The sequence below is a fragment of the Cricetulus griseus genome, chromosome 2 (assembly GCF_003668045.3).
Source record: "Cricetulus griseus strain 17A/GY chromosome 2, alternate assembly CriGri-PICRH-1.0, whole genome shotgun sequence".
Classification (NCBI taxonomy): domain Eukaryota; kingdom Metazoa; phylum Chordata; class Mammalia; order Rodentia; family Cricetidae; genus Cricetulus; species Cricetulus griseus.
The window spans coordinates 1,336,563-1,363,687 of NC_048595.1; the positions used below are offsets into that span (position 1 = coordinate 1,336,563).

Sequence of the window (27,125 nt, forward strand, 5' to 3'; positions counted from 1 at the left end):
TTCTCGGCAACACATAGAATGTGGATCTGGCCTCTGGGAGACCTGCTGTACTAGGAACTGTTTCCCACCAGGTGAATACATGTGTATTTATATATTTATATATATGTATGTATGTATATATATATATATATATATAAAAGATTATTTAACAGTTAAATACATTCCAACACAAGTGTCCCACAGGACAAATGCTAGGTTGGGTGGCCCTGGTACATATGCTGTCAATCACAGAAGCATAGCATCAATACTCCCGTGTGACATAGGTTCTTCGCAGTAAATCATATTCCCGACGAGGGACAGGCAGGTAGGTCTGTCTGGCAGAGTGGATGTCTTACTCGGTGGGAACCTCATATTTGAAGATGACGCTGAAGAGCTGGCCACCTAGCCGCTCTGCCAGCCAGGCGTTCTTCACCACTGCCAGCTTGAGGCTCTCGCAGCACAGCAATGCATGATAGTTGGTGTGGATGGCACGGCCCATTCCCTCGATGACCACCAGGTCTGCACCACGCTCCCGCACCAGCACGGCCAGCCCCTTGTCTAGGCGGCTTCAGGGAAGAAGGTGGCAGCGAGGTTGGGCCAGGGCCTGGCCACAACCTGCCCTGAGCACACCTTGGTGGACACCAACCCTGTTCCCTTGGACATGGGGACCTCTCCCCAGCCACGCCCAGCCTTCCAGCAGTGGCCAGGGGCTTCCTTAATGCCCACATTTCAGACATGTCTAGTGCAGTGCAGCTCTTTGCAGGAGGCACTCCAGGACAGGCCAGCAAGGTGTTCTGTGGGTTTTGGCACTTCCCACCAAGCCCAATGACTTGAGTTTGATCCACAGAACCCACATGGTGAAAGGAAAAAGGCTGCTCCTGCAAGTTGCCCTTTGCCCTCTACACGTGCTATGGCCCTCACATATAGAGACACAATAAATAAATGACAAATAAATGTAAAAAAAAAAAAAAATTGGAGGACATACTGCCTGTGGGAATGGTGGGTCCCAAGGCCTGGAGCCTGGGTCAGTTGCCTATCTGGGGCTCTACAGGCCCCAGGAAGAAGTGGTTACACAGGTCACATTTAGGGTAGGTAGCAACATGGCTGGTTTTGGTGCCTGGCAGAGTAGGAGGGAGGAGGCTGGGTTACCTGAGATCTAGGCACGGGGAGCTGGAACCAGTCTGCACCAGCAGCAGCCTGTCTTCTCTGAGTGCAGAGCTATAGAAAACAAGGCAGTCAGCTCCAATAAAGACCCCTCCCCAACCCTTCTTTGCATATCTCCCAGGACCTCTTAGGCCCACCTCCTGCCTGGCTTAACACAGGCAACCAGAACCTACCAGATGATGGGGTCCATGGCTGCAATGTGTTCTGCCACAATGAGGGACTCACTGTAGGTCACATCGTTCAGGGCAGGGCCTGAGTTGCATGCCAAGATGACCTATGGGGAGGGGCAGCAGCTCTTTAGAACCGGGGCTGTTACTTATATGGCCAAAACTCACCAAGCTGACCCTGGCAGGGTCCAGCCAACTGGGCAGCAGGGCCCCACATAATCTCAGGGCTCTGTGGCTTCTGAAAGAGGCAGGGCTGTGCTCAGAGCATGTTTATTGCCTCTCATCCCATCCTTGGCCTGCCTCCTGGACCAGGGTACCCTCCCATGTACTCCCAAGTCTCTAATAAATGCCGTTCCAGGAACAGGAGAGAAGGAGCCCAGGCATTAAGTTACAGCAACACCCACAGGCCCAGGTGCTCCCTGGTCTCACCCAAACTCACCTGACACAAATGTAGGAGCTCTGACCACCGCCAGAAGCCCACAGCAATGCCAACCCCACCAACAGCAGAGAAGCCCAGGGGAAGGGTCCCACCCACCCAACCTTTTCACTCACCTCCGTCCCTCTAAAGAGTAGCTCCCTGACAAAGGGGAAGACTCCCAAAATGATGTCTATTCCACTGTTATCTGCGAAAATTAAGGCACATTTATGAGGGGGCCCCTGTAAGACAAAACCAGGACGTTCAGTTGGGAACAGGTGCACTCGAGCGCTTCACACACCACTGTACTCCACATTCCCACAGCCCCCACAGGGGGTGGGTCCAGGAAGAGGGTCTCAGAGCATGGCGACCGATGGGGACAAGGCAGTTTGTCCCAAGGCCAGGTTACCCAGGCAGTGGTCATTGCAGGAGGTCATGCAGGAAGTAGGGACATCTATTTTCCCTGGGGTGCTGGGGATGGAACCCAGAACCTCATACACACCGAGCAATTGTTCTTTTACTGAGTCACACCTAAGCCTACAATGGGTACTTCTGACATTAGATTCTCAGCTGGGGGCTTGTGAGCTCTAAGTGGTGGCTACAGGCTATACCTGTGTCCCAGGCCACTGTGGGGAGGGATGGGTGGGGGCTGCTACACCCACCTCACAGTAAGCCCAATGCCTTTGGTAGCCACCCTTCTTGGCCAGGTCCAGGCTCTGTGTTCCAACCCCCAAGGGCAGAAGCAGAGGCACCTTTACGCACCTTTAACCTCTGGAGCCACTTGGTGTAGGAATCCACGAGCCAGGGCCGTTCTGTGAGGAGACGGGGAACTCCAGTCAGGGAAGCTTGCTTCAACAAGGGATGTGCTCTCTCACTCCAAGCCCACAGCCCACATGGTTATGCAGCGCCAGGCAGAGTTACTCCTGCCCCGCTGCCAGGGTTCTTCTGCAGAACCAACCACCCACCCACCACCCACCCACCCACCCACGGCACCGACACACTCATGGTGTCCATACCTTGCAATTTTCTCTTTGCTTCTTCAAACCCAAACTGGGGGTCTGATTCAAGGACACTGTGTAGAGAAGAGAAAATTAACATGAAGCAAATAACACAAAGCAAGCATTCCAGCACCAATCAACACGGTGAAGTGTCTCCCAGCAGTGCTGTGCTGAGCTGGACTGGCAGTATCTCCACCCAATGGGCAGCCCGGCTCCAGGCAGAGCACACTGCAGACATGAATACATCCTGGCAGTGGAGTGTAAGAGCTCAGACCTGCTCGGACCAGTGCAGCTTAGCTCCTTCTATGACTGGCAGCCTCTGTTATCCTGCCAGCACACCCTGGGGCCTGCATCTCAGATGGGCAGCTGTGAAGAAGGTGAGGCAGGAGAGTGAACGGCCCTTCTCAGTGTGGACCCATACCAGCAAGTAGCATGGTCACCCAAGGAGGCTCAGGCCTGGGATGAATTACCATGGAGACGGCAACTCAATGCCCCTTAGAAACACACTTGTCCCAGTGTTCAGCTGGTGCCAGCACCTCTGTAAGGCCCCTTGGTGACATCAGACACTAAGTCTCATCAATCCCTGCTGTACTTAGTAACTATGAATTTGGACTTTTATCCTGAAAATGTCAGCCCTAAAGCTCAAATCTACCTCACTATGATATGTGCCTGCCCCCAGGAGCACAAAGACCCATGACTTTGTTCATCATTGTTAAAAGTAGCGCTGGTCCAGAACAAGATGGATCTGGGTTTAGATAGCCTGGTATGGCATACTTTAGTCACAAAATAAACCATCTCTAAGCCACCTCAGAGGAAGAAGGAAGGGACTAGTTGAGCAGGCCTCAGACACCTACTCAGATACGGCCTTGGCTCCCCAGTCGAAGACATTCCCAGCTAACAGCCCCTTCACCAGAGCCAGCTGCCGCTCTTCCCAGCCTAACGAGTCCAGTGAGCGTGTCACACTCTGAAAGCACTTTAGGGCGAGGCCATTTTCCTTCTGCTTTACCTATGGGAAAGACACACAAGCATTGTTTTATTGGTGCTTGCTCTGGAGGGAGAATGGCCCTTACCACACTTTTGTTTTTTGAGTGGGGTTGGGAGTTGAGACAGTGGTTCTCTGTGAAACAGCCCTAGCTGTCCTGGAACTCGCTCTGAACACCAGGCTGGCCTCAAACTCATAGAGATGAACCTGACTCTGCCTCCCAAGTGCTGGGATTAAAGGCATGTGCCACCACCACCTGGCCTCATTATAGCTTCTAAGGAGGTCTCCACAGGTCAGTAGATGAAGGAGGCTCACTGAGGATACAAACCCTGACATACCAGGGAGGTGAAAGGGTCACTCAGGGCTGGCCCACTGAGTGTACCATGTTACTTACTGATATGGGGCAGTCCTCAGGTCTGCATGGTGTTGGGTGGGGCAGAAACTTCAACACACAGGTTAAATGGAGTCAGGAGGCAGAGGATATGCACCCCTAGAGGCCACTATGCATGGGTGTGTGAGGAAGAAATGAGATGCCTGACAGCAGGGAAAGAAGGGGTCACAGCTCCTAGCCAGAGGATATGGGGAGTGCTGACACATGGGGCTACAGTGGCTGCACCCCCAGCTTCTGAGTAGAGCTATCCATTGAGAACTAGCCAGTGTGGGCTCAGACCTCCTGAGCTTCAGCATAACAAAATGCTACTAAGTTCTCTGCCCCCTACTTGTAGTCTGAGGAGCTCACCTTGGAGTAGGGATCTGGAAAGTTGAACTCATTTAAACAGTGCTCTCTTGTGTCCAACAGGCTGCGCACAGTCAGTGTCCCATAAGCACTGGGGACAAAACCAGGACGGAGTGTGGCTGAAGAAGACAGGTCTCACAGAGCCCAGGAAAGCCCAGTGAGACCCCTGCACACAGCCAGAAGAGACCATACCACATGGGCCTCATCCTGCCACCAGGCCAGTCAGGGTCCCCATGCCAAGAAGGGAACCCCTTCCTTGGTGGCCATAGGCAGGGGCTGGCCTGGGCCATAGGACTCACAAGGGCTGGTGCCGCAGTGTCTGAAGCTTACTCCAATACTTCTGCCGGAACTTCTCTGCCCTCTCAGCTGCATCTATGGATTCTGGCTGGCTGGCCACAGCTCGCTTCACCACCTGCCAACAGCAGAGGCGTCAAATAAGTCAAATTCCCCAGAGGCAGGCACAGCCCGAGGGTAGGCATAGGCTGGTGGGGCTCTGCCCAGCTGTGCTGGACACACCTGCACAGCTAAAGCCAGTGTCTATGGCAATAATAGTGATGGCCCTGTGTGTCTGGAATTTCAGCTTTTAAAGACACCACCCTTCCCAAGCATCCTGCTGCTACTTTGTGAGACAGGATCAGACTGCAGGGCCTCACTGGCAGCTACAAAGAATAAAGCTCCAATTTATGTCCAAAGCAGGGGCTGTTGGGGTTCAGGGCTGTGCCCATCACTCAGCGCACACCCAGATGCTTGAAAGAGGATTGGGTATTCCTATGTGGCTACAACCACCCAGTCTTCCTGAGCTCAAAGTTTAGTTGCTGTAGCCCTACCCCCACACCTCCCCGGGGCTAGCAATACAGAGTGCTAGCACTGGAAAAGGCAGAAAATGCACAAGGAGGCACATGGTTTGAACATGAAGTGTCCCCAAAGCAGACCATGTGTTAAAGGCTTGGTCCCTGATGCAAGCAGGATTCAGAGATGGACCTTGGGAAGGCGACTGGATCACAATAGCTTTTCACCAATGGAGTGATCCGATGATGGACTCAAAATACTAATACCAATATGAAGGAGACTATGGGAGGGAGGTGGGGACTGGCTGAGGAAGTGGTTGGTCACCAGGCGCTCTTAAGAGGGAGAGAGGTGGGGGAGAGAGAGGGGGGGGGGGACAGAGAGAGAGAGTGTGTGTGTGTGTGTGTGTGTGTGTGTGTACTGAGATAGGATCTCACTATATAGCCCGCTTGGCCTTGAACTCACTATGCAGACCAAACTGGCCTCAAACTTGCTGAGATCTGCCTGTCTCTGTGTCCGGAGTGCTGGGAGCACAGGCACGTGCCACCCTACCAACTATGAAGAATGCATCTTGCTTTGGTCCTTTCCAATCTTTCCCTCTCTGCCTCCTGGTTGCCAGAGAGTGAGAAGCTTTGCTCTACTGTGCCCTGCCCTTGCAATGCTGTCTCACCACAGGCTCATAAGGGGCCAGAAGAGCATGGGCCAAAACCTCTGAAAGTGTGAGCCAGAAGTTCTTCCTCATTTCTATCAGATTCTGATAGAGACAAAAAGAAACGAACAGGGCAGAGGTCCCACAGCAGCACAGAATCCTATTCATGTCAAAATCAGATCAGGTGCCTGGTGTGGTGTGGTGGCATAGGCTGCTACAATGCCAGCACTCAGACAGCTGAGGCAGAAGGATCATGAGTCTGAGCTAAGTCTGGCTACACAGTGAGTTTCAATCCAGCCTGGGCTACAGAGTAAGACCCTCCCTCCAAAGAATGCCCTAAATAGAGGTCTGTGTGATGGCTTGCCTTTTGAAAAGCTGTAAACAGTAAAAGCACATGGTGTTTTATAGAAACTGCTTCACTAAGCCATGCCCTCACCCCGATACATTTTGCTGAGACAGAAATATTCTTTGCTTTCTAAGACTACATGGCTTTCCAGAAAATGTCCCTGTTCTCTTCCACCTTCTTTCCCCATTGATCCTCATAGGGATGGAGCTGGCCAAGCCTGGAGCAGCCCAGGTGCTCTGGAGGCCACATGGGCCACTTGCTATGTCTTGATCCTCACCCCATCTAGGGCCTCCTCAAAGCAAGTGAGCCAGTATTGGCGGGCCAGAGCATCGTCGGTGAGGTCCACTGTGTCAGGTACGTAGGAAGATGGGTCCAGAAGGAGGGGCAGGTTGACGAGGGGCCTCTCTAGCCGGTCCATCTCCAGTAGGTCAAACTATGAGGATGAGAAGAAGTTCACTCACTGTCGGAAAGACCGCAGTCCTCATGTAAGCTCTGGCTTTAGCGCCTACCTGCCGCCATCTCTGAGCCTACTCTTGCAGCTACCAGCCAGACTTGCTGGGCTCAGCTCATTGCTTGGCAGTGGAGTGGGCCTATTCTTATAGCTTCAGAGCAACTCCCAGCCTCTCCCTGAACCAACACCTCTTGGCAGTTACCCTCAATTCCATAGCAGCTTGTGGTTCCTGAGCTGGCTCCCTCGGCTGCTCCGACACCAGCTCATGCTGTTTCCTCCCAACGCTTAGCTTGTGATGCATCTCCAGTTCTCCAAGAGCCTTGCTCCTGCTGCTCAGTGCTGAGGACCTAAGTGCCCAAGAGCCCTCCGACTCTCAGTCTGACTGCATGCGTTCTGGCACACCTGCCTTGGCCTCTGTCCTGTGGGCACACTCTCACATGTCTTGGCCTCTGTCCTGTGCACCTGATTTGCTACCTGCAAAGTACTTCAGGGCTGTTCCTCATACACTGGCCCAAGACACAATCAGTAAGACCAGCTACTTTGGCAGCCACGAGTGCCAAGCCACACTGGTGCCAAGCCCATGAGTGTTTCTGGAACACTCGCCCCACTGGCACTTTCTATTTTAAGGTGAGAGGAGCTGAATCAGCAAGTATATAGCAGTGAGGTGAACATGCCTAGCTCTAGGACCAGAGAAACTGTCTAGAGACAGATTCAGACTAAGCGTGACCTCTGCTCCAAGGCCACCTCTTTCTGACCTCACGTAGTCATTAGCCACATCACACCCACGAACTCAAGCCCTTTCAGCCAGGTGATTTCAACTGCAATGAATGAACATGAACTCTAGGTTAAGACTCAGCTTGGACCGAGCCATAGAGACAAATGCTTACAAAACCTGGGAACAAATGCAAGTGCAAGGCTAGCAGGAAAGGTCTGTGAAATTCCCAAACTGACCAGAAAGGGGCAGGGATTAACTAATTAACCACTGGCTCACCACCAAGCAACCTAGTCTTGGTGTTCTCTGCACACAAGGACACACTGCACTCCAGGCTCTCGTTACTAGTTAATATGCTGCCAAGTTTCCCACTCCACAGGTTTTGGCATTGCCAAGGCCTCTGCTGGCTTTCCTGGCAGAAATTTCAAACTTAGTTCTGTCTCTCTTGGCAGTGTGAGCCTCAAATGACTGCTCAGCACCTGCATGTCAGACACATTACTCAGCAGAGCTATGCAGGCCTCAAGGTGTGGAACAGAGCTGGGTAAATGCCACTCATCCTGCCATGCTCTACTGAGGGAAGCATGAGCCACCCTTCAGTATAGACAGAAGGACGGCTTTGATTGCTGTCCTCTCCTTTCACTTTGGAGTCCCTGTGGCAGGCCTCAACACAGCCACTTGATGAATTAAAAACCAAGGCTGGAAGATATCCATGAGCAGCAGTTCCCTGTCTGGTCTGGCCCGACGACAAGTGTGCAGGGGACATGTAGAGTGCTCTCATTGCAGAGGCCTGGGCTCACTACCAAGGGATGCTGTGTACACCACAAAGAGCTGTTTTCCACTCTAGTGCTGGCAACCTTGCTTTGAGGGTGGTGGCTTACTTTATGCGCCTAGCAGTTACCTTTGTTCCAACTGCTCTTTCCCAGATGTGTATGGTATCTGAGCTACATAAGGTCTGTGGCCAATTGCTGATGGTCATACAGCTGGAAAAAGGGTAACTACACCATGGTGGGCATCCAACCTGAGAACGCCTGGCAGGAGCCCTCATGCCTAGGACTCTAACTAGGCATGTACTAATGAATCTCCTAACCCACCAGCTCCACAGTGCTCAGCCTGCCTCTGGCCAAGGAAACATAATGTCTATCCTCACAGTGGATTTCAACTCATGTGCAGACTTGAGAAATGGTTCTAAAACATTCCAGGGAGAACAGACTTCCCAAGAAACACAAAGCTGCTGGCAGTGAGCGCAGATCAAGGGCAGGCCTATCCACCAAGGGCAGGCCTGGTCTTCACTTTTGCTGCAAACGCTCACAGCTGCCAGCTTGGTGCTGTGCACAGGCCACCAGGCCTCTTGGGCTCCCAAGAGCTCTGGAAACCTCGGTGGCTCCTGCCTACAAGTCTAACATAAAAGCAGCTTCTGTGGTGAGAGGTCACAGTGGAGACAGCTGGGCAGGCTGCTCCAGAAGGGCCTGCTACTCACTGTGCCGCTCCTTGCCCGTTGAGTCGGGCACAGCTCGGGAGATGTGCTCATCAGCCCGGAGCTGGCTGCGTAGTTCTCGCCCCAGCTGTACTGGTTAGGACCTGAAAGAACGAGAAGCTGGTCACCGGGTCAGCCTCGGCCCTGATTCAAAGGGGGGAGCAGAGGAGGAAAAGGATAAAATCACTGCTCTATTTACACACTAAGGGATCACCCCTTTCTGGGGCTTCCTCAACCACTACCCCTTCACCCCCCCACCCCCGATCTCCCACCCAAATGCCCCAATCAGGGGCACAGGTCACTCCCTGCCCAGCCTGCCACTGCTCAGTGCAGTGTGACTCTACTCACTGTCTTGCTCAGCTCCTTTTAAAAATGCCCCGATGGCTCCCAGGTAGCCTTCATGTCTCAGGAAGAGTGCCTGAACTTCGCCCTGCCCCAGCCCAAGCCCACAGGTCACTGGTCAGTGTCCACTAAGATCCACTCTGGACGCACCACACCAGCACATCAACTTCTGCAAGGCTGCCTGAAACATTGCTAACAGATGGTACCTGCATGCCACAAGGTAGCCTGCTGGCTGAGGAACCTGAGGGGAAGCCCAACTATATACGGCTGCCTCCCTCGGGCTTGCTATTGCCTGATTCCAAGCACCAATCTGTAGCACTCCGCTGGCCCAGACACCTCAGACCCATGAGTGGTTCCCTCACTAAAGGACAGCCCCTGATTGCCCTTCGCTGTGACAGGCTTAACACTCAATACACGGAGTGCCAAGCTGGCTGGCAGGAAAGTGCCGTTGATCAGAAGGTCTGGGTGGGTGGGAGGGCCATTTGCCTGTGGAGAGTTATCTTCCCAAGGAGCCTGCTGGCAAGGAACTGTGACTGTGCCCCATCCCAGAGCCTCACACGTGCCCCTTGGGTGTGAAATGAGTTCTGGCCAGAATGACGCCATTTTGGGAGACTTTATGGAGTATACTGGAGCAGTTGGGATGAGCTGAGCCCACACCAGTGCCCCAGGACAGGAAGTTGTCTACAGTCACCTTGGAGAAGAAGTTAATGCTGTAGGTGATGGTGCGCATGGTCACAGGGTGGCCCCGGATGAAGAAGCCCCCAAAGTAGACTCTGTCCAAGCCATGAAGCTTGGCGTAGAGACAGGCGAGCTGTCCAATGTCATTGCTGATCATGTGCAGCAGGCTCTTGGCCATGTCTTCTTTGGAGAACTCTGAGAGGGAAATGAAAACAAAATCTAGGGTGTGATGTGAGCACCCCAGGTGACAGACAGCTAGAGGGTGAGGGGCACAGAGCTCTCAGATGGGAGGCGGGATGAATGACGCATTGTTTTCAAGAGAGAGAGAAAAAATAAACTAAATGATTTTCCTAGCTGGCATTTCCGTGGAAACAGAGGCTGGAAGGATTATGGGAGGGTGAATCCTAGAGGCAGAGTGATGTCCTGGGCACTGAAGCCGGCCATGCCTTAGTTACCATGAAGGGCAGAGCCTAGCAAGTACCTCTGTCGGCAGTGGCTGACTTTCCAAAGCTGCTTGCGATGAGATTGCCACTTAGCCCCAGGGTCTGGTGGGCCCCGCCATAGATGTCCTGTACCAGCATGTCGACGTTGGCATGCCGGCCTCTGGAGGCCAGCTGCAGAAGCTCATCAAACTTCTGTGGAGGCAGGGCAGAGCAGGGTAGTGAGGGGCCTAGCAGCTGGGGAGCCCTCACCACCCTAGACACCAAAGAGGAGCCAGCCAGGTCAGATGTGAACGGTCTTCTCTCAGCACACGGGGCAAGGGCAGGGGCTGGCAAGCTGGACACTAGACCACTGAGCTGGCAGAATTCCAGTAGCTCAGAGTTCTTGTCCTTTAGAGTGTAAACAGCTCAATCACAAGGATCTAAGACCTGGCACGAGAGCCAGGATAAAGGCTTGGGAATAGCTTCTGCAGACATGTATCAGGGACCTTCTAAGGGCCACAGAGCAGAGGTCCTAAAGGGGATAACCTTTGTTTTGGTGAGCAGAGCCCCAAGCCCCCAGAAGGTGCCTCCTCCAATGGAGCTTCCACCAATCCACTCGAACCGATCCTCTGTCTCCACCTGGGGAAGAGTAGGACAGGCATATTAGGCATTGGGCTACAGGCCACACAGGCTAACAAGGCACTGGAGTCAGGGCTGCCATGCTCCTCCCTAAGAACTTCTGCCATACTCTTCCAAGTGAACACTGAGTGGCACCGATTTAAGTGGTAGGTGCCCAACTCTCATGCCAACAATGGTTCTACGAAGGGTCAGGCCTGTCCCTGTGTTCAGCGAAGGTTGTGACACACAGCACGTACATAGCTAGGGGTACTGAGTCATTCAGCTATCATTCTGTGGACTCTTACCTTCACGATGGAGACTCCAGAGCCAATGTTAACTAGGAGGTAAGGGAAGATGTTGGGGTGATTTGTCTGAAATCGAAACTCTGGGTCTGAATCTTTCTGGTACATGAAGGCCTCATGAGGGATGTTCTTCAGCACAAAGTTGCACCCCTTAATCAAGCAGGTCATTACATCCTCTTTGTCCACCCTGCAAATGAAGAAACAACACAGCTACAGGAATCAGCTATGGCACACTTGCCAGGAGACAGCACAGAGCAGTCTGATTATATCCACGAGGGCCCCAGCATGGCCAAGCTTCAGCTTCCATTCATGACAGGTTTGCAGCTAGTAATGCCAACACACACACAGAGACACACACAGACACAGACACACAGACACACAGACACACAGACACACAGACACACACACACACACACACACACACACACACACACACACACACACAGAGCACCACAATTTGCAGAGAAGTAAGGTTCTCCACTCACTTCAGACGCAGCTTCTCCTCAATGAGGTCTTTGAACTTGTAGGCTCCACCCCCTGTGGCCTGGATGACCTTGGTCTCTGTGTTGACTAGGTGGTCTCTGATGAAGTCCAGACAGGCTTCCATGTAAGTATTCTCAAACTTGATGAAATGCAGGCGAGCTGTGATCTCCTCCTGAACCGAGATCTCATAGGGTGGCTCGTGGTCCTGTTCCACATCCTGGAAAGAGTTAAGAAGTCTTTAAGACTTGAGAATTACATCCTGCCCCAGCATATTAGGTATTCACTCAACCTCGATACACAAACTACCTGATGCTAGCTTGGGCCAAGGCAGAGAAAGCAGATGGAGGGAAGAGGTCTAGATACCCAAGACCTTCAGAGAAGGACACTACACAAGGAGCAGAGGGAGGGGAGGCATTCCCACAAAGGGTAGGAGAGACACTGCATGAGGGGTCAGGGAAGAGCAATCAACTCCAGGACTGTGGTGTTAACATGTGTAAACAGCAAGGGACAACAAACAAAAGTGAGAGCATGAAGTCCAAGGCTGCTTTCAGAGGGAAGCAGCCACCCTGTCCAGCCCCACTGGTGCCCCTGCCTACACACCTCCTCAGGCTTACCTTTCCTGGGTGGTCAAAAGACCTCACTTTGGCCACTTTGTGCTGTACGGTAGAATAGTATGCCAACTTGGTCAGTGATCCACCTACAAGGGGAAGACACAAACGAGGCAAAATTCAGAAGAGGACAAAGGAGATCTTGAGATCCACCTCCATAAGCGCTCAGAAGGCACTCTGATGCATCAGCAAACAGCTTCTTCCTTGAGCACCTGAGTCTGTGTGGACAAGGTGCTTAGTGCTATGTGAACTTAAGATCCCCGTGGGCACAGAAGAGAGAAAAAGAATATAAACCACCATGCTGTAGCAGCTCTTCTTTACCAGTTCTGCCCCACCCCCAGATTCTTAACTAATCTGAGTTCACGGTTTCCCTCCCCACACTCACAAAGCAGAAATGAAGCCAACCAGCTGCCTACAAGTACACTGAACTGTTGCCAGTTTTAAAGGAAATTTAGCTTTCAAGGGCTGTAGAGAGGCTCAGTTGATAAAACATTAGCTCTGCAACTGTGAGTGCTGAGTTCAGATGCTCAGAACACAACGGGGATGGTAGTATGTGCTTGTGATCCCATGATGGTGTGTGCCTGTGATCCCATGATGATGATGTGTGCCTGTGATCCCATGATGGTGTATGCCTGTGATCCCATGATGATGATGTGTGCCTGTGATCCCATGATGATGGTGTGTACCTGTGATCCCATGATGATGGTGTGTGCCTGTGATCCCATGATGATGGTGTGTACCTGTGATCCCATGATGATGGTGTGTGCCTGTGATCCCATGATGGTGGTGTGTGCCTGTGATCCCATGATGGTGGTGTGTGCCTGTGATCCCATGATGGTGTGTGCCTGTGACCCCATGATGATGGTGTGTGCCTGTGATCCCATGATGATGGAGTGTGCCTGTGATCCCATGATGATGATGTGTGCCTGTGATCCCATGATGATGTGTGCCTGTGATCCCATGATGATGGTGTGTGCCTGTGATCCCATGATGATGGTGTGTGCCTGTGATCCCATGATGATGGTGTGTGCCTGTGATCCCATGATGATGGTGTGTGCCTGTGATCCCATGATGGTGGTGTGTGCCTGTGATCCCATGATGATGATGTGTGCCTATGATCCCATGATGGTGTATGCCTGTGATCCCATGATGGTGTGTGCCTGTGATCCCATGATGATGGTGTGTGCCTGTGATCCCATGATGATGGTGTGTGCCTGTGATCCCATGATGATGATGTGTGCCTGTGATCCCATGATGATGGTGTGTGCCTGTGATCCCATGATGGTGTATGCTTGTGATCCCAGTGATGACAAAACGGGAGGAAAAAAGACAGATTTCTAGGGTTCACTGGCCAACTAGTCTAACCTAGTTGGTAAAGCTCCAGACCAATGACAGACAAAAAGCAGAAGGCCTGAGTGTCCGATGACCACCCCTCTCCATACACTCAGTTACAAGGTCTGGTGGTGCAGACCTGTAATCCCAGCTAGTTGGAGGCAGAAGCAGCAGGGATCACAAGTTTCAGGCCACCCTGGGCTGCAAACTAATTCCAAGGCCAGCCCAGGCTGCTTAGTGAGACCCTGTCTCACAATAAAAAATAAAGTGTGGGCTGAGGAACAGGACTGAATGAAAATGTGATATAATTATGTGGATTTTTTCCCAGCCATGAGAAGAATGGAGTCATGTCACTTGCAGGAAAATGGAAACAAGTGGAGATGCTCATGTTAAGTGAATTAAGCCAGCCTCAGAAAGACAAACATGTATTCCTTTTGTGAGTCACAGATTTTACATAGGTATGTACAACTATGTGTGTGTGTGTGCATATGACATAAAAGTAAATGTAATGACATCTAGGGAGACAAAGGCTAAGGAAAGGAGGGGGGCTTAAGGGGCCATGAGGGGAAACAACCCAACATTTGAGGTAAAAGGGCAGGAATGTGGCTCAGTGGTAGCACCTTTGCCTGCACATTCAGGGTCCAGGTTCAAGTTCCAACACTAAAAGCAATGCAGTTTCAAGCCCCGATCTTGAGAGACCCCAATAAACTGACCCATCCACATTTGGCCTATCATCTTAATAAATCAGGGTGGGCAACACACAGCATCTTTGAGATACACAGGGTCAACAGGTAAGATTTATCTTCACGCAGGGACGGAGGGTCATAGAGCAGCCTCCATTGTTTAGGACTGAGCTGATGGGGCAGCCCAAGCCTCAGAAGTAGTCAAAGGGAGCCAAAGGCCTCCAGAGGACCCAGCTCTTGTTTGTTGCTTTGAAAGATTTTATTTTTACATATTTTAAAAAAATTTTTGTGTTTTTTTAAATTTTTATTTTATGTGTATGGATGTCTTAACTACCTAAATGCCTGCCCGCCACGTCCATGCAGTGTCTGTGGAGGCCAGAAGAGGGCATCAGATCCCCTTGTAAATGGAGTTACAGATGGTTGCTAGTAACCATATAGGTGCTGGTAATTAAAGCTGGTCCTCTAAAAGAACAGTCAGTGTTCTTTACTGTTTATCCTTTTCTTCAGTTCTACTGTTTTTCTGAGACAGGGTTTCTCTGTGCAGCTCTGGCGGTCCTGAAACTCACTTTGTAGACCAGGCTGACCTCTGCCTCTGCCTCCTGAGTGCTGGGATTAAAGGAGTGTGCTACCACCTCCCAGCCAGTTGTATTGTTTTTTGAGGGAGGGTCTCAATACATAGCTTTGGCTGCCCTGGAACTATGTAACCTGAGCTGGTCTTAAATCTAGAGAGATCCATATGCCTCTACCTCTGGGTGCTGGGGCTCAAGGTATGGATCAATCACCACACCTGGAATCAGGCAGGCTCTTGGCATCCTCACAGGGCCCTGTCACCCTGTGCTCCAGGAAAAACATAAGGCCTCTGTCCACTTGAGCCATACACTCCAGGGAAAATCGCCCAGAGTTCCAGAAAAGGCAATGTCAAGGACAAGTCCCTGCAGGCAGAAAAGGCACTTTCCAGTTTGTAGTCGCAATTGCAGATTCACAGGCCTTCAAATGACAACATGGGGAAAACAGGAATCTCAGCACTCTGTGCGGCTGTACCACTCAGAGGCCTAATAGAAACAAGGGAAGGTCTCTCAGTAGCAAAGTGAAATGGCTAAGTTATTTCCAAGTATTTTTTTTTTTATGAGACAATACTTAATGGACTACAAGGGAGCAGATACTCAAATTTACAGACATTTAGGACCAGGGTGCTTGGAGGCCAGAGCTCTCCCCTCAGTGAAACTAAAACAATGCAGCCTGTCCCATGCAACCAAGAATGACCATAATGCAGCCTTGCTTGTTGGGTTTAGTGAGTGTATAAGCTTAATCTCATCCCTGGTCATAGTCCTAAACCTCCTGATCCCTCTTTCCTGTCCTCAATCCAGCCTGTCCTCAGGCTTGTCTGATTCTAAATGCTTGTCTAATTTACCTGCGGATACACTGTTTCTGAAAAGACAAGGCTGTGCAAACAGACAGAGATGTACCTTAAGCAACTTATCAGAAAGTATAGGGAGGCCAGCGAGATGAATCAGATGAAGGTGCTTGCTGCTGTCAAGGATGATGACCTGAGTTTGATCCCCAGGACCCAAAAGTAGAAGCAGAGAACTGAATCCCACCAAGTTGTCCTCTGAATTTCACACGTGCATCATAGAACCAAGGAAGGGCAGGACAGCCCAGCATTTACTATCCTGGAGTCTCTTCCTGCCTGCGTGCCCCTCAGGGCCCCTCCCTACTGCCTGTGTTTTTAGGAGTGAATCAACCTAGTTGACATGAATGAACCCATCCAAGAAAGGAAAAGAGCTCATCAAGAACATAGAACAGCTGAGGCTTCCTCGATCCAGGGACACATTGAGGAGAGAAGGAACAAGAGAAGTCTATTTTTAAACAACACTGCCAACAAGCATGTTGTTCTGTAGGTGCCTGAGCAGTGATCTCTTTATCAGCTGCAGAAAAAAAAAAAAAAAGTCTGTCCTCAGGAACAGTAAGCATGTCCTTCTAAGCTCAGATCCAGGACCCAGGCTAGTGGAAGCTTCCAGAGAGAGAGGAGACAAAAACACCCCTGCAGTGTCCTCTGTCAAGGTAGCCTGTCTCAGCACCTTCAGTGTGGAGGCCACCCTCCCTACAGCTCATGCTTTGTGGCTGATAATTCAATGGGTCTCTGGGAGCCAAATACATTATCCAAGGTGAACCCTATTTTCTCAACTGCCAGATGACGTCTGCAATCAACTTCAATAGCTTCTCAGACATATTTATTTAATTTTGACTTCTTCCTAACAAACAAGTGTAAGACTATAGGACAAAGCATAAAATCTAGCTCTTGGAGAGAAGATTTCAGAAGCCTGGAGACAGCTGCCTTGCGGTCTTTGGCTTTGTCTGGTTGTGGACAGTCATCCCCTCTGCTGGGCCTGTAAGTTCACCAGTTTCAGTCCAATATCCAGTCAGTCACCAAGTTATCTCAGGTGTTACTCGAATCTTTTCTAGTGCCTACTCCCCTATCACCAACCCTCCTGAGCCCTTGATAAAGTGGGAGCTCAAACCAGGCCATCTTTGCTTTCTCACCCACTCCCCGTCCCAGAAAGGGCACCTCAGAGAGACAACCCAAACGCAAGAGGGTAGAGAACATATTCAACACTCCAGAAATAGAGATTTCAAGTCTTTTAGCGGCCCAGGCTTTTCAAGGAGGCTAGGAGCCAGCGGTGTGGGCTTCACCGACCACGCTGGCATCAAGAGGCACGGGCAAAACTATCCCTAACAGGACGCACAGCAGAGTGGCCCGGGGGATGGCCGGCTCCCCTCCCAGCTCTGCTATCTACGAATTGAATGACCCCGAGCAAGTTAGCCTCTTTCTGTGCCTTGGTCTCCACAGGAGGTATGAGGCAGCCCAACGCGGGAGGGGGTCTAAGGCCGGCCTATAGCGGGTGGGCAGTGAGGTCAACCACCAGGCTCGCAGGAGGAGGGGGACGTAGGAGGTAGTGCAGGCATCCAAAGCCACGGAACACGCTGGGAGCTTAACCAGTGCACCGGTACTGGGGCCCTGCTACGTCTCGACCGCTGTCTGGGAAGCGAGAGCTCCGCGGACTGGGCCTCCGTGCAGCCAAACCACAGGGGATCTGAGCGGACTAGCATCTCCGAAGCCACCCGCCCTGTCCGTCCCGCCGCGGAGCCCTCACAATCGGCCGGCGCCACGCGGACTACGAGGCCCGACATGCCCCGCTCCAACCGCGCAGTGCCTACCGGGAGCTGAAGTCCCACAGCCAGCTCGATCCCACACCTTGGCGCTGCACACACTACAAGTCCCAAGAGGTTGTGCGGCGACCCGTGAGGCTGTGCGCATGGCCCGCGCCCCCGCCCTTCGTCCTTCCCGCCGCCCCCGCTGGCCGCCTGCGCCCACTACTCTAGCCGCCCGTTCGAGTACCCGGTCCGTGGCTACCTATATCAATGGCGAAGCGCTTGGCGTTCTCCAGGTTGCGGAAGATCTCGTCGGGGGGCAGCGTGATGCTCTTGTCCAGGCTGTCCCCGCCGCTCCCGCCGCCACTTGCTCCACGTTCCGCCATTTTGAAAGTGCCTGGCCAGCCTCATCAGCCATGGAGATATATGCGCATATAATTGACTGGTAAACGACCTCGCGCATAAATTATGCTAATGAAGGCCCCGCCCCTCCGCCTGTGCTGGAGACCGTGCCTCTCTACCGCCCCAGACAAGTGTCCTAGAGGTCAGGACTGCGAAAGGGAGTGCGATTATTCTCCAAACTACGAATACGAAGCTTCGGGAATATTATTCTTTCGCTAAGTTGTCTGGATGCTAACTTGTGCTGAGCCAGACCACCTGGGTCTGGCGCCCTCCTGCGGTGAGGTCGGCCCTACAAGCTGCGGTGATTTCTGATAGGGTGACCCACCATCCTGATTTCCCACAGACCTTCAATGCTGAAACTCCCATGTAAATCGGAGTAGTTTTAAGGACCCTACACTCAGGAGTGCCCAGCCATGGGGACAGTGATATGGGGAGAGGGGAGACGTCACGAGTCTGCAGCTGGGAAAGATGGGCCTTTAATGGCAATCTGCAGAAAGTATAGGGAAAAGGAGGAAAGGGTGCCTGAAAGAGGGGGCAGGGCTCCAAAGTGGAGGTGATCTGGAGTTCCTGTTGACTTACGTCCCTTGAGAGCACCGTGTCCTCCAAGAGGCCCAACACATAACTTAGTGTCTTGCTCTCAGGTTCTGTCTGCAGGCTGTCACTCGCAGGAGAGGCACAGCTCAGCTGGCATGTATCTGGACTGATCCAGAGAGGAGGCAGCCTTGTACTGCACGTGTCTACCAACAGGGTGGGCATGCTCTGGATGGCAGAGCCTGCTCCAGGGTGGCAGGGCTCCTTCTGAGAGTACCATGATCCAGCAACTCAGTCCCTGTCAGTGAGGTATGCTTGCCCTGAGTTTAGGACACTCCACACAGGAGTGGTGTCCCCTGCTATTTGTAGATGGGCTGCTGCCCCTGTGGTAAGCACAAAAGGTTCTCCATCATCGCTCACTACAGCTAGGGGCTCAGCAGGGACTTCAGGTGGCCACTGGCAGAGGAGACAGAAAAGGATGGGATGAAGGTTTGATGACAATTGCTGAGTGGGAAAGATGAAGGCAGGGCAGGGCCCACACCTGTGGCCTGTCATTCAGAAGACATGTAGACACATCCAGCTCCTCCCCACTCCTTGCTCCATGGATTTTGACTTTGGGGCACCTGGAAGCTGTGGTTCTAGGGTCCTGTGAATTTGGCTGACCTTCTGTAAACGCTCCATCTGGGGCAATGGACCATCCCTGTCGGTTTCATGGCCTGAATGGAATGAGATAGCCCTGACTGTAGTCAGTCGCCTTGGGGAAGGAGGGTGGGCATTTGCGAATTAGATGCAGTAAGGAGAGCAGGACCTGGGACAGGTCCTTTCTCAGGTTTGACACAGCTGAGCCTCTTCTTGTTGCAGCAAAAGATGCACTGCAGTTCCCAGTTCTGTCTCAGTGGGCAGAGCAAAGGACCTACAGTGATCAGGATGCCTTTCGCCCACCCCTTTCCCCCAGGAGCCACCCAGGTCCTGTGCACAGCGAGAGCACCAACAGCTCTGCAGGTGTCTCTTCACCTCCTGCCTGTTGCCTTCTGTTTTTCTCTGTTAGAGAACCTCCAGCAATCACTCCTCCTGACCCCCATTTGTGAACATGGTAGTCCCACTGTCCCACCCCCAGTCATGGGCAGGCTACCCCTATTGCTGCCAAGGACAGACAAGAGGCACAGACATGGAGGGCTTGACATTTTATTAGAAGCCTTCAGAGAAGTCTGTGGTCTCCCACATGACCAAGAGTTCAAATTCTAAGTACAAAAACCACCGTGCTCACATGCACCCACCCACACAGAGGAATCCTTTAAGGATCATCGTGGAGACCCCCACCCTCCCAGACAGCCCACTATGAGCGTGCATCAGACAGCCAAGGCCACGTGGACCTTTAGGTGAGGTCCCATGGGCCCTATGCCCACGCAGGCTAAGTGCCTTCCTATGAGGAAACGCCTGCGATTCCGCCTTCACAAAAGGCAAGTGTGCCCAGGGCACAGCCCGCCTGCAGGGTGTTTGCCCGGCAGAAACGGGCCCTGAAGAAAGTCCTCTACAGGCTGGGGCACCGGCAAACCAACCCCCCCCCGCCCCGACTCTACAAATATCATAGAACCCCCGGTGACCGGGAACTTCCCAGAAGTCACTTGCTGAAATGCAAACACAAAACAACCCCATGGGGTCGGACACACGGCAGAGGGTGGACCCTGATTATCCCCAAATGACGACTCTGCACAAACATTCTCTAAGAATGACCCTCCTGCTGGCCAGCCAGCCCTGGGGGAGGGAGCCTTCGGAAGAAGGTTGGGGCCAACCTGGGGCTGAACAGCGGCTGGGGAAGGTCTTCCCTACACGGAGAAGAACACGAGAGGAACCGGCTTGTCTGTCCTCTGGTCCGCTCCGAGCATCCCGTCGGGCCGCGGGGTCACCACGGCCGCCAGAGGCCGCAGGCGGGTTGGCGGGAGGTGGCGACGGCGGCAGAGACCTTGGCCGGGGAGCGTACGGGATGGGGCGCAGCGCCGGGCGCCGGGGGCTCCTTGGTAGGTGCGGTGGGAGCTGGTGGCCGCTGGAAGTGGTAAAGCAGCTTCATCTGCGTGTCGCTGGCGGCGTGCAGGGTCAGGAACTGCACGGCCTCTTGCAGGCACCACGAGTAGCCCTCGCTGTAGTCCTGGTGCAGGCTCTTGGGGCCGGCAGCCGCGGCGAAAGCTGCGGGAAGACGGGGCGGCATGAGTGGGGCGCGCGCGCGGTGCAAGCGACACCGGCGGGGAGCAGGAGGCGGGCATGGGCGCGTGGCTCACCTTTGCTGTGCTTCAGGTAGCTGACAGCCATCTCCAGGATGTCGGCCTTCTCCAGCTTGGAGTTGGGCTGGTGCCGCGCGAACTCCTGCTCCAGCAGCAGCTTCAGCTGTTCTATGCTGCTGTTGATGCGGTCCCGACGCATCTTCTCCACCACCGGCTTCCGCAGCTGCGGGAGGAGAGGCGTCAGGTGGGCGGCGGCGGCCAGAGGCCCCGGGGGAACCGGACGCCGCGCGCCGGGCGAGTGGCACTTACTCTGTTTTTCTCCTTGGGACTGAGCATCTCCACTGCCACGGTACTTGGGGCCATGCCTGGCGCTCAGGAGGCGACTGGCGAGCGGAGCGGAGCGGAACGGGCAAAGCCAGGCGTCCCGGGCTGGCGCGGCCCCGACCCCCGCGCGCCAGCCCTATATAGGCGCGGGCGGCGACCCGGCGCCTGGGGCCCGGGCGCCGCGGCCGTTCCCACACTCGGCGGCCAATGGCGGCGCCGGCCGCACAAAGGCGCCGGCCCATTAGCGCACGCTAAATTGCCTGTGAATTGGCGCGGGCACAATGGTCGCTCCCCGAGGAGCAGGTGGGCCGCGCGGCACAATGTCCGGGCTGTGGGAACGCGCTCGCCCTCATTAGCATCCCGGGGCCTGATGCTGAGAGCCCCGCGCCTCAATATGCTGCCTTTTCCCAGGCCGCGGGGAGGTGGGGAGGGCAGGAAGGAGCGCCCCCCTTCTCTCCCTTCTTCCCTCCCACTCCCCAGCGGCTCCCCACCGCTGGCTGGCAGAGGCCACAGGCTCAGAAAAAGGAGTCTCACAATTAACAGACAGCGGCTTCCAGAGGGTGGGCACCCTCCCCATTTGGGACCTGTTGCCCACAGGCAGAGTGTGTTGAAGTGGGCCACACTCTCCCAAACACTGTCACACTGTCTGCAGGTAGAGGATGAGGCTCCCCGAATTTGCTTTGGCTAATGCCTAGTGTGAAGCCCCATCCGTACCCAAGAAGCCTGCAAGAACCCCTGCACTCACAGGGTGTCTGGACTGTTCTTGGGCCAGCAGGTGACCTTGGGACCTTCTCTCTCTCTACCTTGTGTGGACCTGAGTACCACGATGCATCTCTGAAATAGGAAGACCATGTCTCCTCCATGCCGTCTGTGATCGCTACTCCTGTGTGACTCTTTATCTGCCCTTAACTCCTCTCACAGCGCTCCCCCCACGTGTGTGTGTGTGTGTGTGTGTGTGTGTGTGTGTGTGTGTGTGTGTGTGTGTGTGTGTGTGTTCCTGTTTTGCACAGCATTTTTCGTGTGTGGGTGCAAAGTGGCAGAGCTGAGAATAAGACCATACACAAATGCTGCACCAGCGTAGTTGGGCCCCTTTGGATGAACTTATTATAATAGTGATGTCTGACCAGGTGACCTGACTAGTCCCACCCTAGATCCCTAGAGAAGTACCGACCCACCTGGAACCGGAACTACTTCTCTGATACTCTGCAGGGGCTGAGGGAGGAGATGAGGCCCGAGCTTCCTCCTAGGGGCAACCTAAGACCTAGCCAGGTCCAAGTAGCAGGCTGGTGCCAGAACACCACAAGTAGCCAGAGCTGAGACCAGGCTCTCTGGATGGATATCAGCCATGTTTGATGGAGTCCAGGAATTGAAGGGCCTTCACTAGGACCCACTCAGTGGCCCACTATCTGCCAGGCCTAGCACAAGGAGTTTTTGGTTACTATGGATGGAACCATCTGGGACAGTGGGGAAGTCTTGGTTTTGAGACAACATAGGATGGCCTGTCCATGCAATCAGTAGGTACATATATTCACCTCCCCTAGACCTTGCCACACCCCTCACCCTGAACTGGAGACTCCTTTCTGAGGTACTTGTTTGATATAAAGGGTTTGAGGCTTAGGGTTCCATGCCTAGGCTTCTGCAGTCCAGAGGACTGGCAGTGTCTGGTACTGTGTGGCGGGCAAGCAGCCCCCACAGACTACAAAGGAGGGGGAGTTCTGGCGGTGCTCAGTGGAGTGTTGTTTGCAATCCAAAAGAGGTTCGTGCCATATGGCAGTCAAATTTAGCCATGTTATGGATCTGGACTCCCTGGGGGTGGGGGTAGAGAGCGCAGGATGACCTGGTCACCTGTATGCCTGTCTTGTATGTCCCGCCAACTCAGGGCTCAGAAGCAACCAGGTGATCAGCAGAGGGCTGAGGGAATGCAAATAGAGCAGGGAGAGCCTGGAACCCACCAACTGGAAACAGGGTCTGAGCCCATGTGTGCCCTGATCATTTGCCCCAAGACTGTACTGGGGGTCACCCGGGCCCAGACTTTGCTCCCCCAGGTTTCGGTGGGGACAGTTGGCTTAGGCTTGTGTTCTATGCTCCCAGTACCCTCCACTGAACCAGCCCCTCACCCAAATGAGACACGTGCCAGGAGATGTGATGTGGTACAACCTCCATCCCACCCCAGCTGCCCGCCCACCCGTGATGGGTCAGGAGAGTGGCCTACTGGGGGTGAGGGTGGTGGGTGGGCCATGGGGAGGGCCACCCCCTCCCTGATCCTCCTCACTACCCCCCTGAACCCTAGCAGCTTTGATCCAATTTTCAGTTGTGGGAAATATGAAATGAATGGTGTTAAATCCCAGCCGGATGAAAGGCTGGTTGCCTCCCCGAGTGCGGGCCAGATGGCAGCCCGGGCGGCCTCTGAGGCACACGCCTGGCCTTTGTGGGCCGTTTAACACTGTGAATGGGGCCAAAGTGTGGGAAACTCGCTGGGCTCCTGGCTCACACCATCGACTTGAGTAACTGCAAAGGGGGAGGGGTGAAGGCTGCCTCTGGCTGGCTGGCGGGCTTTGCCTCAGAGAAGCGCTGTGAGATGGGGTGGCAGGCATGGGGGTGGGGTGGGGTGGGGGGTGTAGGGATCCTACTGCCACCACAGCAGCCTGGGGTAGGATGGAGTGGGTCCTTCTCCAAGTTGCCCTTCCTATACCTTCCAGAGCTCCCCACACGAGAGTTCAGTATGTGGGGGAGGGGGCGGTAGATGAAATGGAGCACACAGTCTGGAGTTGGCAAGGCCCTTCCATTGAGTAATCACACTATTTTGTTCATGGGTGGGAGGGGGTAAGGAGGGGGCCCCTGCAAACCGAGTTTCCATGGTTATACTGAAAGTCACAAACCCAGTCCCTTCTTCATAAATCGACTGAGGAGCTTCTTGGATGTGGAAGGGCCTTGGGGGGGGGGCTGCAGGGCAATACTCTGCTCCCAGTCTCAACAGTTTGGAGGGAGGACAAAAATTTAATGGAATTATTTTGCAGTCCAGAAATTCCGTCTCTGTACCTATGCTCAAAAAGTTAAAAGCAGACTCAAACATTTTCATACTGGTTCTCACAGCCGCAACATACACGGGAGCCAAGAAGCCAAGGCCACCCAAGTGTTCACAGACCGAGGAACAGATAAAGAACAGGCAGACGTCCATAGAGTGGGAGGTCACTCATCTGTACCCAGCACAGGCAAACCTTGAGGATGTGGCCCTAAGGAGACAAGCCAGCCCCCAAAAGGACAGATTCTGCCAGACTCCAATTACAGGAGGGACCAGAACTGTCAAATTCATGGCCAGGAAATAGAACAGTTACTGTCAAGAGCTGGGGTAGGAGGAAGATGGGTGGGCAGCGTTTAGTGGGGACAGTTCTGGCTGGGGAAGAAACTTAAGTGGTGCTGACAGCTGCACAACATGGTGAGTATATTTAACACGTGTGAACAGCACTTAGAAGTGGGGGAATCTTCCTGTTATGCATATTTGGCCACAACTGGGAAGCTGTCTAGAGGAGAGGACATGATCGTGGTTGTCTGGAGGCAATACTGTTGGGGGATGTTGGGTGCTAGGAGGGCCAGCATCCCCATCCTGCTGTCCCTGGTTCCCAAAACATTGACAGTGGGTGAGATGAGGGGGATAGGAGTCGGTCTGGAATGAGGATGGCCTGGGAAAGGGAAGGGACAGCCTGTTGTTCCCTTTGAACTCAGAAGCCCTCAAGGAGCCAGAGTAGAGACTGTGCCTCGAGTGGCAGAAAGCCATTTGCCTGGGAACTGGGGGCAAGGACTGGTGAAACAGAATCCCCACCCACCCCACGGGATTGTCCTATGCTGAGCCCTGTTCTCATTCCATAGAGCAGCAGTCCTCTGTCTGCTGCTGCCAGGAGATGCCTAGTTTTCCCTAGATAGCCCACCAGGAAGGACAGCGGCCATGGAGGGAGTCTGCCCTGGAAGACAGGAGCACTAAGCACTAAGGCTGCTGAGTCTGCCTTAGGGGCTGGGAGGGGTGGGCTCTCTTGGATGCTCCGGGCAGGCTCTGCAGTGGGGGTGTAGGTGACTAAAACGCAGGGCACAGGACACTGGACATAGACTCCCAGGCCAGCATCGAGAACAGAGTTGCTGTCTTCAGTTCACTGGCAGAGAGGTCAAGAGACTTGCCAAGGCCTGTGAACCGTGCATCAGCTAACCCTGTTTGTCACAACTGTCAGACACTCACTATGCAGTGTGTCTTCAATTCCCAGTTTAGATTTGACTTCAAGGCACTCGCCCATCAGTCACCCTCTTTTACCTGGGGACTACCAGCACAGGGAGCATAGAGGTCCAGGCCTGGACTTTTGTTTGTTTGCTCGTTTAACTGAGTAGTCAGGGGACTACTATTCTGTAGTAGTAGTACATCATTTATGATTTATTAAAGCTTGCCTGAGGATTCAGAAAGCAAAGCCAGCCACAAGCTATAGATGCCAGGCAGTGGTGACACACACCTATCATCCCAGCAGCTATACTAGCTAGCCAGGCAGTGGTGACACACAGCTTTAATCCCAGGACTCAGGAGACAGGAAGATGGATCTCTCTGAGTTCAAGGCCACCCCGCCTACACAAGAGTAAAGAGTAACAGAGCTCATGCCTTTGATCTCAGCACTTGGGAATCACACACCTTTAATCCCAGCACTAGGGAGGTGGAGATAGGAGGATATGTCTGGGCGGAGAGAGGAATATGAAGAGGAAGAGACCAGAACAGAGCTTTTTGCCTTTGCTTCTCTGATCTTCAGCTTGAAGCTTGAACCCTAATATCTAACTCTGGGTCTTTTATTATTCATGCTACACTGCAGCTCAGCTGACCTCAAATAGGAGATCCTCCTGCCTCACCCTCCAGAGTGTTGAGATCACAGACATATGCCACCACATCTAGCTAAGGCTGGGATTCAAACCCTCAACAATTGCTGGCTTTCTTCCCTGAGCCACAGAGGGAGGTGGGTATAGCTACGGGAGAGAAGTATATGCAGAGCAGAGGGTCAGGTGCTAATGTCTCTAGAAAGGGCTGGGCACATTTGCAGGTAGATAGATACTGTAGTCCCTTAGTCTGACCTTTGGGTATGTACCCCGAGTGTGAGGAAAGTAACATACCCATCAGTTGGAATCCATGCTCTAGATGGCGGGTAACCAGATGACTGATTCAGGGACAAAGGGTAGCTGTGCTGCAAAGGCTGCCAGTAAGGTACGCAATCAACGCCTTTTGTCAATACTTTGGCTTATGGGTCCGTCCCTGGCCAGTGCTCCAAATCCTCCCCCTCCCCAGGAACTAGACTAAGGAACTGGAATCCATACTGGCACGGTTCTTTCCCCCCTCCCTGCTGCAGCTTTTCCCATAGTCCAGAAAGACAGTGCACAGGAGCTGAGCAGAGAGCAAGCTTGGCCCTGCATGTGGATAGAAGAATTCTGAGAGTGGGTAGGACACCCTAACATGTGGGCGGTGACTTGGGGGCTATAGACTCAGTATAGCATGGAGTTGCAGTGAAGACAGGTAACTACTGGCCAGGAGGCCGACTGGACGTGGGAGGAGACATGCAGAGAACCCTCAAACTCCAGCGTGGTTTGGGTTAGCTTTTCTTATTGACATTTTCATCTTACATTTAGCGTGTGTGTGTGTGTGTGTGTGTGTGTGTGTGTGTGTGTGTGTGTGTGTGTGTGTGCGCGCGCGCAAGCACACACACGCGCAGAGTCAGAGGACAACTTGCAGAAATCAGTTTTCTCCTTCCAGTATGTGGCTTCTAGGGATCAAACTCAGGTCATCAGGCTTGGCAGCAAGGGCCCCTTACTTAGTGAGCCACCTCACTGGCCCCCTTGTCAATATTTTCTTAAGTGGACATTTACCACTATGTAATGTATAAAGTGCTTCCAGGTAGCATACACACGTGCACACCCCATCAGAGGCAGGAAAGGGTGTGCCTGTGCTTCAGGTGAGGAAGCTGAAGGTGACTTGGGGGGGGATCTACCATCCTAGGCAAAGCTGGGCCACTCTCTGTACCTCTGACATGGAGTGGCCTTCTCATAGTGGGATGGGAACAACTTCATTTCAAGTGGGAACCAGGCAGACAGACACTTTGCACTCTGCCAAGGTGAAGTCAGCAGCTCCTGAGTCTTTTGGGTTCAGAGCCCCCAG

The 27,125-nt window shown here is 53.2% G+C and overlaps 2 protein-coding genes across 2 annotated transcripts; both read right to left on the reverse strand.

Annotated features, from left to right (window-relative positions):
* Positions 1–76: 76 nt before the first annotated feature.
* Pank4 (pantothenate kinase 4 (inactive)) lies at positions 77–17,896 on the reverse strand. The gene is made up of 19 exons (XM_027398501.2): positions 17,740–17,896; positions 12,319–12,401; positions 11,707–11,921; positions 11,225–11,408; positions 10,848–10,940; positions 10,361–10,514; positions 9,893–10,074; positions 9,208–9,289; positions 8,863–8,963; positions 6,500–6,655; positions 4,741–4,853; positions 4,445–4,532; positions 3,578–3,729; positions 2,742–2,797; positions 2,488–2,537; positions 1,863–1,967; positions 1,317–1,417; positions 1,129–1,197; positions 77–545 (listed from the first exon to the last, which is right to left on the reverse strand). Exons 1-19 carry the CDS (start codon positions 17,861–17,863, stop codon positions 332–334), a joined length of 2,322 nt encoding a protein of 773 aa, XP_027254302.1. The 5' UTR covers positions 17,864–17,896; the 3' UTR covers positions 77–331.
* A 2,417-nt stretch (positions 17,897–20,313) lies between these two features.
* LOC113833739 (transcription factor HES-5) lies at positions 20,314–20,992 on the reverse strand. Its single transcript, XM_027398458.2, has 3 exons — positions 20,939–20,992; positions 20,687–20,852; positions 20,314–20,594 (listed from the first exon to the last, which is right to left on the reverse strand). The coding sequence occupies exons 1-3, from the start codon at positions 20,990–20,992 to the stop codon at positions 20,314–20,316; spliced, it is 501 nt and encodes a 166-aa protein (XP_027254259.1).
* Positions 20,993–27,125: the final 6,133 nt, after the last annotated feature.